General features: G+C 40.1%; 1 protein-coding gene across 1 annotated transcript in view; it reads right to left on the minus strand.

The window, feature by feature from the left end:
* The window catches only part of wdr11 (WD repeat domain 11), a 65,667-nt gene that overhangs the window by 7,859 nt on the left and 45,075 nt on the right, over positions 1–12,733 (minus strand). Inside the window, exons 18-24 of the mRNA XM_084735987.1 lie at positions 12,379–12,493; positions 10,876–11,047; positions 9,689–9,797; positions 7,365–7,427; positions 6,978–7,043; positions 4,497–4,686; positions 1,199–1,294 (exon numbers count right to left, since the gene is read on the minus strand). Of these exons, the coding sequence (XP_084592113.1) occupies positions 1,199–1,294; positions 4,497–4,686; positions 6,978–7,043; positions 7,365–7,427; positions 9,689–9,797; positions 10,876–11,047; positions 12,379–12,493 (811 nt within the window). The remainder of the gene's footprint in view (positions 1–1,198; positions 1,295–4,496; positions 4,687–6,977; positions 7,044–7,364; positions 7,428–9,688; positions 9,798–10,875; positions 11,048–12,378; positions 12,494–12,733) is intronic.

The raw sequence follows: 12,733 nt of genomic DNA on the forward strand, positions 1-12,733 counted from the left end.
ACTTATCATCCATCTTGCTTCATTAGGCTCCACAGCACCGATATGACCCATTTACCATTACGACATTATGCATGTATGCATGTATGTGGAGGTGTTAGCGTGGGTTTTTTGAGAGAAATAGGAGGATAGTACACAATCTAGAGCTGCAACAAATGATTATTTTCATTATCGCTTAATCTGTTAATAATTTTCTCCATTAATCAATCAGTTGTTTGGTCTTATCTTTGTTTTAACGAAAACAAAGAGAGGAGAACTTATTATAGCAGCTACCTGTAACTCTGAAGATTGATCACATTTTTTAAACTTCTTTTTAAAGCAGTAGATGGTTTAGCACCTTCATAAACCTCCGATTGTGAAAGTGAGTATGTTCCAAAACGTACCATTACCCTTTAACACTGCCTCGCTTAATTTACCAAAAATGACTAACAAAACAATACGATGGGGCAATTTTCTGTTGTTATGCACCAAAGATTTGGAGCAAACTCCCACCACATATAAGACAAGCAAATTCTGCTCAAACCGTACTTTTATGAGCCTGCTTTCAATTAATCTCACTTGTTTTTTTAAATTATTCTATGGCTTTATATCTTAGGAATTATTTTTGCTATATTTTACTTGGATTTATTACAGATGTTTTGTGTTTTATCTCTTACAGATTTTTTTTGTTTGTATTTTGTCTGTTATTTGAGAATTTTTTTCCCTTGTGCAGTACTTTGAGCTTCACTCTATGATAAATAAATAAATAAATAAATAAATAAATAAATAAATAAATAAATGAATGAAGTTTAACATCATTCTCTTTATCATAACTATTATAATAAAATGTCAGAATATGTTGAACATGTTGATCACTACTTCCCAAAGCCCAAGGTGAATTCCTCAAATGTCTTGTTTTGTCCACAACCCAAAAGATATTCAGTTTTCATAGAGGAGTAAAGAAACCAGAAAAAAATATTCACATTTCAGAGGCTGAAATCAGAGATTTTGGACATTTTTCCTTAAAAAAATGACTCAAAACAAAACTGATTCTGAAAATAGTTTACAACTAATCATTAATACACTCCTCATTGCAGTTCTAATATAGTCTGAAATATGTAAGTAAGAAAGAAGGAGAGAGATTTAAAAAAAATTGTGTTACATCTGTACTGTTGAATTACATCCATCCTTGTGTGAGCAGTGAGAGCAGTGTAATACTCACCTGACCCAGCAGGAGGAGCTGGTCAGCACATTTCTTAGTGTGTTCATAACTGGAGCGCTTCACCTCCTGCAGGTGAACCCGATCCAGCTGGAACTTCTGTTGAGGAAGAAATGTGGAGCCACAAGTTAGCTTATTATTATTTTTTCTTACACAATGCCTCCAAAGATCCATCAAACATGAGAGATGGATTGAGTTGGCACATGCAGATTATACACTACACGAGTAATGATGAGCCAAAAAGATACAGAGGACAATTATAGAAATACAGTCCAGAGATGGAGAGCATAATTATAATGTCTTTAAAATATTCAAGAGTTTTCAGTGTTTCTGGTACCAGAGCCTCCCATATTCCCTTTCATTACTGTTGGCTTTTTCTACATCATTTCATTACATGTTCCCTGAAGGGAGATCAGATTTCTTTTTTCCAGGGAGCAAGTGGTAGGCATGAAACACGAAAACAGCAATAGATATTTCAAAGTAACAGAGTTCATCGGATTTATAAAGGGACTAGAATGGGAAATGACACAAAAAGGGGAGAGATAACAACAGAGTAGAAAATGAGTTACATAGGCTTCATGTGTGTCTGTGTGCACACACCTGCATCTATATCTAACACAGAAGCTTAACTTTTTTTTTAGCTTTTATTATGATGAATCCTTTTGTGAGTCACAGCCGTGGGCATAAATCCTTGCAGAGATACCAAATGAGTTTAGCAACTGTGTGCCGCGTATTGGAGTCTTGGATATTAGTAATTACAGTCAGGCTTCTGCCACTGAAGCTGTTTTATGACAACAGGAGCCAAATGTAGCTGCAGAGTGTCTGCGCAGCTCTTTGAAAGTCTTAACTTTGTGATCACTGCATAGCCCCTAATTAACAGGGAGCAGAACTTTCTCAAAAACAGAATTGTGTATAATCCATTAAAGTAAAACCTGAAAGCACTCAGAGAGAAAAAAATATTGGAGACAAATTTGAGACTTTTCAATAGGACCTCCACCAACTCAAATTAGACAGTCCACTTAAATCCTGCTACTTCACACTTCAATGCTAGCTAAAAGCTACTTGACATTTTTTAGAACTGGCTAATCGTCTTTCATCACAAAAAGGTTCTCCTCTTTCTTCTCCTCTGCCTCCCTTGGGTATATTGATGTGTCATTACAGGGGGAAAAGACCAAATTCACCAAAAAAAAAAAAAAAAAAAAGAGAAATGTCTTTCTTCACTTTCACAGCGTGTCAACTTTTTAATTACTATCCACACTATTCCTCTAAAGGAAAGTGCACAGATGTATTTTCTGTAGCCTGGAAACCGACACAATATGTGGTACATAATGACGACAAAACGAAAAAGCAAACCTTAGACGAAAAACCTTTGCTTTCATGTAGGAAACATGAAGGTGGGTGTCTTTCTTCAACGGGCTGTGTGGCTGCCATGCCAACCAGCAGAGTGATGCGGCAGACACAGCACACCAATCAATGGGCATCTTCTGAACAAAGTTTTCTCGCACCCTTCAGAACAAACTAGGTCGATAATTAAAGTTGAAAAAGAGGAGACGATTCAGGGTATTGTTTATAAGGGCCTTGTATGCTGGTTCAGCTATGTCATCAACGAGACGCATTGATCCGAGCAATGACGCCACACAAACAAGAGAAGGCTGGGGATTTTTTTTTTAATTGAGTGTATCCCGTTGTGGGCTACAATCACTCTGAGGAGATGTTGGGGGAATTAAATGCAGTGAAAGATGGTTTGACCTCAAAGACTTAAAAGTGTGAGCTGTGAGAGCGGGACTTCCTGAGATAACAGAGGAGATACACAATGTCATTAATAATGGAATGGACTGTGTGACCGGGGCGATGTTGTTGACACTGTGGATGACAGGGGACAGGATGGTGTTTGTTTGTGCGTGGTCTGACATGAGGAGAGTGACTGTCTCTGGATGAGCCCTGAGGGAATTTTTGAATGTTGACTGCTGGGATAACGCATTTGTCTCTGTTGTCTCTGTTTACCCAAGAGAGACACGCAACAAAAACAAGGCAGGGCTCCAGACTGCCACCATTTAGTCACATTTTTAGAAACAGAGTGACTCAAAGCTACTATAAGGAGTTTTATACCCAGCTATAAAATTCTGACGCCACTATATGACCTATATGGGCAAACAAGATCATCAAAAAAACATTAGCCATTTCTATATAGTCATTCTTAATGCCTGCCACCGGGTTGGATTCTCCTTGAAATAATTTGAAATAAGCCTGTTTTAATATTTTCCCAGCTGAAGTTAGTTGAGCTGCACATTATCCAATTAAAAAGAGACTGGAGGAATATAAAATCAACTTCTTTGTAGTAGTTTTAAGTGTATAACCGGTGGAATACATCCCCCCACCCTGTTTTTTGTTTTGTTTTTTAAAATCATCATCGTACATAATGTGGCTCACTAGAGTGAGTGGCGTCTGTGTGTGTATGTGGCTGAGCTGGGTGACCATATATGCCCACTATACAAGTTGTCCCCCTCATGTTAGAGTACATGTCAATCACTGCTGACAGGATGAAGCAGAACTATTCTTCTTATCACAAAAAGAGAAAAAAAATTAGCTTTTACCCTCTATAATAAGCTATAGGGTGGTGGAGTAGATAATGTGATATTGTGTATAGTGTAGACTTGTGTATTGTGAGGTGTATTTTTATGAATGTGTCTGCTACGACGAGGCGGTGATGATCCGTCCACCCGCTTCGGCTGGCGCTATACAATTAGCAAAGTAGCCAATACTTATGTGTACTTCTTTGGTCAAATCACATTTTCTGCCTACAGAATTACAATAAGTCAAGTAAGTAAGATTTTATTCAGTTCACAATACAGTTCTGTTGTAATGAGTCACAAATTATCCTCTAAGAAAGTCTAATAAGGGTCTAATTAAGGGTCTAATACCGTCATTATTCATAGTTTTTGTCTAATTTGATAGTAGGTATGGCTTGTTTCATGTTATTAGTGTACCAAATATCCTATTCAATACACATCAAAAGTGTGTTTATCCCTTATTCTGTTTTGTGTAGGTCTACTTATTCTTAGGCTGACAGATGGACCAAACTGGTTTAACGGAGGGAGGACTGTAGTGGGAGCACTGGGCTGTCAGGCGTGAGTGTGTAATAAAGGCATATTTTTTTACATGGCTCATGGTTGAGGTCAGAGAGCTCTTAGTTGAGAGTTGCATATCGATTTTAGTAGTGTTCCTAAAATTTTAGTAGGAAGCACCAGTACTCCTGGTGGAAAGGGTTAGTCCAGAGGCCTTCCACTCTTGTTTCACTGACCTGGAAGTACGAGCTCTCACACAGGACGTCGTGGCAGATGTCCAGGTGGTTCTGAGGTGACGGCTGTGTCCCTTCACTTGGGGCCTGTCCCTCTGCAGTCGCCACACTCAGCTGACGAGCCTGGGCAAACGACTGGAGGTAGTGGGACGCCACAGTCCAGAAGTGAAGATCCGACTCGTCCCCGAACAGCCTGCGGTTTACCACAACAATGGATCAGCTGAGTCCAGAGAGGATAACACTCTCTCTGGAGTAGCTAAGTCAAAGCCTGCAGTCCCAATCAACATGCTGCTCGGTTCTAGTAGTAGTTTCCTCGCTAATGACCGTAGTTCTTGTATCCTCCAGCCCACGCCTCACTCTTTCAGCAAGCCCCCACACCCTCCCTCTCCACATCCTTCTGCCTTTTCTTTCCAACCTCTTTTTAACATATCTGCACACGCACACAGCTGTTGCTAGGTTACCTCGCCACATCATCTATGGCATGAAAACTTAGAGGGACGGATGCAGAGACATAATCATCAGCTCCCTGTGAGAACACGGTCATGGCGTTCACTGTCAAAAATGGTCCTTGGGACTTTCCAGGTAAATCATGGCTTTCATAATAGGATGTAAACAGGAGGGGGGATATTGCATTTGCGCTCAGACTGGCTGCTCTAGATTTGTCAGAAGCTCGAGGGAAAAGAGAACTGGAGCAGAGAGGAGATCAGAGTTGCTGACACCAGCTCTCATGTCAGGCTTTTCTGTGGAGATATAGAATCACAACTATACAGTTACAGCAAAAATAAACCCTGTTATCTGGACAGATAATATGACTGTTTAAAAACAGAATTATGCAAACCACAATTTGCATCACCTTGTTTATCTTTACATTTACATTATCCTGAAATAAATAAGATGTAAAAAAAAAATAAGTACATCATTTAACACAGATTTCTGCAGAGAAATCAATCCTGATTCATGTAATTATATCTTGCTCAGTTGAATTATATCCTGAGCAATCAGTGAACAACAACAACAGGGCTAACAAGTAGCTTGATTACAGTTCAGCTTTAGATCATTGTAACAAATCGATCCAATTTATTGCCTAAACTTACCATTCACAAAAACAGACAGCAAGACACAAAGCTGACTGTGCTTTTGTTTCAAGTGATGCTTATGTTGAGACTGTTTTAAATTCACATTTAAGAGGGTCTTGAAGCAAAGAATGCATTGGGGTCAGTCATGTCATAACTATTCAGGAAAGGGGGAAAGAGTGGCAGGGGATAGACATGCAGCAAAGGGACGCAGGCAGGAGTCGAACCCACAGCCACTGCAGAGGACTCACAGCCTCAGTACGGGGGGCACACGCTCTACCAACCGAACTACCAGCCCACCATTCTTCCGTGTGGTAGTTAGGAGTGTGCCATACCCTAATGGTCACGATATGTGGTCGTAATATTTTTGAGAATATAATTATTCTCGACCTGATAATATGAATATTACAGTGGAGGAGTTACTTCCAAGAAGTAACAACAAGATGAGGCAACACAACAAACTAAATTCACCACCTCGAGTGGCAGCACCTGGTTAAGTTCGAGGTGAGTCAAACATCCCACGAGGAGAGCTCAACAGCTGTTGTAAGTACTAAGTCAAAAATATTTATCAGTATTTTCTCATATCATCAAGAATGTCATTAGCAAAGAATACCCTGAAAAATCATGATATTATTTTAGGGCTATATCATCGACAACTAGCGACAGTAAATCCATACTTAATGTGTTCTGCATCATACTTGCAAGTTTTGTCCGCTGGGCAGTTGGTCAACTCGTCAAATGTTTTCCTTTTCAAAAACGTGTCCATTTTTTGAGTTAGCACTAGGGCTGAACTTGCAATTGTGATTTGGATTGTGATACTTGAGGAGATAACAATTTTGACATCATTGTTCACATTTTCACTACAAAATTTATTAAATGATTCTGGTGAGATTTCTGTGGGGATCTGTACCAAACAAAGACGATTTCTTAAGCCTGTAGAATAAAATGTGGACATATCTGCAGCATGACAATTTAATTCAAAAAGCTACACTGACACACATTTTGCCATTAACAAATACTGTGGTCCGAAAAGAGCAGTATTGCAATTTTTTAATACAATTTTGATTAATTGTTGTTGTAAGATAGGCATGGCAAATTTAGATATGTTATACATTATAAATTATAGTTTGTAATAATTCTTCTATTAATTTGATTTGTTTTTTAAGCATTTTGCTCTCTGTGTAGAGCAAAAGAGTGTCACTCCACCTCCAGGATAGCAGCTGTTTATTTGTTATTTACCATGTTACAGCTTATAGAAACTCTGCTTTTGTTGGAGCTCAGTTACTACAACTTTGACATAGGTGCATGGTCTGAATGTTAACACAATAATCCTGCTGTGGCACCCTCATGAACAAAGTGCATTCTGAGCAGGCAACAAACAGCGGTAACTTCATGCTGAGTGTTAACTCACCGTGAGACCAGGAGGCAGCGCTGAAGCAGGCTGAGCTCTGGGTCCTGTAGCACACTCTTCATATCACTGGGGAGCCAATCAGAGGCAGACAATCAGAACACAGCGAGAGCCAATTACATTTCTCAAACACAGCAGGCCCAGTGAGGCTGTTACGGGAGATTCCTCTTATCTGTCAACCCACAGACTACATGCTCTTTGGGCCTGCCGTCTGAACACAAAGGACCCTGGGATGCGACTGCAAGCCATAAACATTACATAAACAGAAACTGACACTTGGCACAGACACAATGGCAAACACACACAACAGTATACACAAATGCACCAACATCTGATTGGAGTTTGCATTGAGGCAAGTTAATCAAACCATTATAAAGTACAAGAACTCACTTTGACAAGGAGTTGAGCTGCTCCTGGATGAGGCCTTTAATCTCGTCTTTCTCATTGTAGTCTCTGAAACACAAGGATCAACCTCAGTCAAATGGCTCTGCTCACACCTTTCTAAAATTGCACCTGCTCTGATATTAAATGGGAAGCTGCGAAGTCGATCTGTGGTGTCAGGGAGTAATAGATAACTCTATTCTAACATTTATGCTGAGGTCAGGTAGCACCCTGCGAATGCTGTTAATATAGCTGCCTGACTTATGATAAAGCAGCTTTGTGTGTGTGTTTAATTTGAAAAAAAGCAGTGAGGGCTCAGGTTATTTGGGGCACAATTACATCAGGCTACAGCTAAACACAGATGTAGTCCTCTGAGGAAAAAAAAACAAAAAAACAAAAATGAAACCCCCCTCTCAAGGCAGCCTCTATTGGCTCCCGCGTTTACTTGTTTACAAAGGTGAGTTACTTACACTGGCAGATTGTTTTTTTTTTTTTTTATGAAGGCAATAAACTGAATGCCTGGGTGGTTGGCAGATGGCACCAGAATACATCAAGGCAAGTCGGACACCTTGACGTTGGGTAATTCATTCAATATTTTATCGATCCTATTTTACTAAACACAACTGCCATTCCTGCTCACAGATAATTCTAGTTTGTAGCTCCAAACTGAAATAAAATCAGCCGCAAATACTGTGCCAAAAAAAAGTATTCACCTGCTTGATTTTGTCAAAAAAGTCAAATTATATTGACCATGATTCCATTTATAAAAGCAATAAGAGGGGGAAAACATCCCAGGGGGTGAATACTTTGTATAGGCCCTGTACAAAGTGAAACTGTATTAAATAGGGATGATATTATCAAGATCTGATCAGGATCCAAATTCAAGAGACTAATCAGCCTAAAAACAGAACTCCATTAATATGATTCAAGCCAGATAACATATGCTAAGCTAAAAATACTGATTTATTGAGTTATGCATGACATAGTGCAGGGCAGGAGGGCCAGTGCCCTGAATACCCTGGAGTGTGGCCATAATACCCCTAATGCCTGACCACCCAGCCACACTGCCATACTTGTGAATCACAGAACATCTTGCTTTTTCATTGTGCTATCCGATGAAATGATCTGTCGATACTGATATCAATATCATACCAGTGGAATGACGCCTATCACATCTCAGTGTCAACATCTGTATCTACAGAATATGGTACAAACATGAAAAACAATCAGATCAAGGGCAGTACTTTTCACTGCACACTATCTTTTTCATTCTTTCTATGTGCATCTCTCTACACTGACGTGGAACTGACAAGAAGACTGTCGATATATGATGCATTTTTATCTTGAGTTTCTAGAGTTGTGTATTTTTGTGGACACATAAGGAATTCTTAATATATCATATTTCTGAAAGGGAGTCTGGTGAAATATTTTCCCTAGAGAGCATAAGGAGATTCAGTTTAATTCAAACTGCTAACGGTATATGTATATTTTTAATGTTTTACAGAAACACCAGGTAACTGCTAGAGAGAGCGAGATGATAAGGTTGTCTGACGTTGACTGTGGTTATTAATTGGTTTTCATAATGGTTTACAGTGTAATCGTGTATTTGTATTGATTACTAGCTGGTTGATCAGACAGATTATCTAATCTAATTGTATTAATATCATACAATGTTATTATCACTTATTGCACCGTTGATTTGGGCCTTGGTGCCCCATGATGCCTGAATAAATTTGTATTTATTTTAATGACTTAACTGCAGGCCTGATACTGTGTGTGGTGATAAGAAGTCAGTCTGTAACAGTCTTCATCCATGAGTTCAACAATGTGTGGTACTCAAGTTCAAATGCAGTTTAACCTAAAGCAGCTCTGCTCAATCACTGACGCATGTTGTGCAGATATCAATAATTGAAACTCCTGGACACTGTCAATGTGCTGCTCTGCTCACTTGCTCGCAGCACGGTGGTCAGTACTGATACGGTTTTTGCAGACTTGCTCACAGCATCTGGAGCAATAAAAGTCCGCTCATGCAGTGCTGTTTTCATTCTTCTACTTTCTCCATCTTTCTTTTCTAAATTGCTTAAAAACCTGTTTTAAAAAATGTAAAAAAAAAAAAAAAAATCTTTGTGCACATACATGAACACTTATAAAAACTCCTCACAAAATTATGACTTGGATTCCCAACTTTGGTCCTTTCAGTGTCACGTTCATGTGCGTTTTCCTCTGGCAACTCTTAGGTTCATCATACAGTCATAAGTCGTAAATATACTGTGTGCTACTAACAATCCTGTGGTGGACACATTTACAGTGACCTACTCAGAGTCGAGACTTACACTTGAGTGATGTCCATGGTGAAGGTTCCTGACCACGGCTGCAGCAGGAGGAAAGCTTTGAGCGTGAGGGCAGCACGGGGCACCAGCAGGTAAGGACACCACACTGGATCTGAACATATTCCCCACAGATCAGAAAGAACACAACATTAGACCATGTCTGTTAATGCCATCATGAGTAGGATTACATCATGTGTCATCTGTGAAATGTAACTGGATAGGTGTCTAAAATTAGTACTAATTTTTATTTATTTTATGTGTTTTTTGACAGGGACAATGCACAGCTCCTCTTTTATACCAGAGTTAGCTATAAGCTAATTTTCATTTATAATCCCGGGCAGGAAATAAAGAATAAAATCAACAACAACATTCAAATTTCACAGCATGAAATTCAAGTCTTTGAGTTTGTGTGTGATTGGTTCATGATTGGGTTGATTTTAGCCTTCATTTCACTTTTAATTTAAAATCAGTAAAGCTTTGGCGCTCTCTAATCTTGGTTGGTAGTGAGTTCCAAAATTTTGTGGCCCTAACAGAGAATATCGACCGGAAAACTCAATAGATCTATGCCGTATTGCACAATCACCTCAGCTGGTCGCCCAAGTTGTCCTCCCATTGACTGAGCGCAGTGATTCCTTTAATGCATGAGCGTCCACATCCTTGATGAATTTGTACACTAAACTAACGTCAGCAAGACACACAAAGCTATCAAAGGTCAGGAGGTTATACCTTTGACAGATGTTACAGTGATGGTAACTTGGTGGCTGTCTGGTGCCTTCAGTGTTTGCAAAGTGTTTCCAGGGGAGCAGGAGTCCTTTGTGATGCAGTGTGAGATGTGTGGGAAAAAAGATCACTGAATGTGTGTTAAGTTTTGCCGCATCTAAGGGAAGCTTGTTTCAGATATACCTAATACATACATGTTTCTAAAAGGACAGCTGTGAGTCCGTAGTAATCCCCAGATATTTAAAATGTGAGACAGTCTAAACCATTTCTCCTTTTAAAATGATCTGACTGACTTCCACTTTCCTTATATTAAAGTACAAGCAGTTTTACTTATGTTAAGTGTCCGGCAAGACTCTGAGAACACAGCAGAAATTTCTTAATTAATCCTTCATCTAATCCATTTCTCTCCTTAAACCTCTATACACAATTTTTATCTTTCATTCTCTCACACTCTTCGTCCCCTGGCTCACCAGTCAGGTCTTGTTCATCCATGCGGTAGCTGGCAGACTTCATGGCCATCTCCAGCACTCGGATACAGCCGTCATCAGAGGCCAGCACAACCTTGTCTGATGTGCACCAGTCAATGTCTAGGATGCGGTAGTTCACGTTGCGACCGATCCTCATGCTGCTGACCATTTGGACCTGCAAGAAAGGAGGTACAGATGAGACAGTTCACCTCAAACTGCTACCTAAAGCTTCTCCGAAAGCGTCTGCAACAGCTCTGCGGGGATAGAGTGAAATAACCAATTTCTTTGCAAAATTCAAATGGGAAAAAGACACAATAGGGGATGATTCTTGGCTTCAATAAAAGCCTGGTGCATCAACAGAGGATAGCGAAAGCAGCGGGCAACTATAAACTAATTTATGTTGAGTATAGGAGGATACAGAATGGAAGGCTCAGTGGACAAACAGCCTTTTCAGAAGGTGTTCTCCAAAGCCTCTCTCCTGCTGGCTTTTTATGTAGCTGCATGGGAGCCAGTGCAACCGAGCTGTCAGCAGAGCACTGAAGCATTTCCAAGATCTCTCCTGCACTTCCTCTGCTCCCTCGTTCTCTCTACACCTCTTTTTCACAAACCTATGGCTGCTACTCCTTTCCCTCTGCAGCTTGATCCATCTGTTGTCTGGCTTTTACGACCGGGGACTGAAAACTGTGTCTTATCTCATCTCCCCTCAACCCTCCACCTAGACAATAGTGCTCCAGTGGGACTCTCTCCCTCCGCCCCTCAACCCCGGGCTGCTTAACACACCGAGGCATCTCCCTGTGTCCCCATTCATCTGCTCTTCAATTTTTTCAAACGTTGCCGCTGGGTAAGCTAACAAATTTCGTGGCATGGATAAAGACAACAAACAAAAACAGTCCAGTCCATGACATTAGATCAAATGATGAACTGGAGCGCAAGCTACCTGTGGGGGATCCTTAGATGAGGTGAAATGAAGACTGTGGAGACAGAGGACTTTCTGGATGATCACAACTTCAGTAAACAAAGTTACAGAGGAGGCGAGGATGCGTGCTGCTTACAGGAATCACGATCATCCATCCTGCTCCGGCTGAGCTTAAATGTGTCAGTGGAAAGCTTTTAAAGCCTGTGTATGTGTACTTATACAGCACAGTGTAATGATTCTTTAATAAAACAGGACAATTACAGCGGATATGATATTACCACAGCGGTAGTTTGAGAGAGGACATTAGTTAAATATACCCCACCAGAATACTGTTGTGCTCCAGTGATTACAGTGCTAGGGAAACACATTAATTCTGCCAGAGTAAATCTGTTGAAATGTAAACCACTGCTATAGCAGGAACCTGCAGAGTGTTGCAGATTTTCTCTTTTTATTTGAATTATGCAGAGCAGTCAGGTGATGCATGCTGGGAATTTATAATGAGTTACCACAAAACCAATTAATGAATCAGCTGTAAAAGTTTTGTCACACTGATACATATCAGCAGCAAGGCCTGGTGTGTGGAGGCTCACCTCTTTGGTGTCCCAGACCTCTGCCCCGTCAGTGTACATGACCAGCAGCTTTTGGTTGCCCTTTCCAGGGGCAAAGCGAATCTTCTTCACCCAGCCACGATGTGTTGGTATTCCCCTGCAAAAATTAACAACATTAATCTTCGTGGGATGATTTCTTTCTTCCTGCCCTAAAGGTTAATACAATAAATTAAAACTAAACTAAAAAGTAAAACTAGGTGTGATAAAACATTGTAGCTACCTGAAATAAAAATAAAAATTAGACTGAAATGATATTCTAAAAGAAATGTACAGGAAATATATATTATTGCATTGGTGCATTGAGGCACTGGTGTATTGAGACTGGGATGTCAATTGC

Source organism: Lutjanus erythropterus, chromosome 14, assembly GCF_056507025.1.
Source record: "Lutjanus erythropterus isolate fLutEry1 chromosome 14, fLutEry1.hap2, whole genome shotgun sequence".
NCBI lineage: Eukaryota > Metazoa > Chordata > Actinopteri > Lutjaniformes > Lutjanidae > Lutjanus > Lutjanus erythropterus.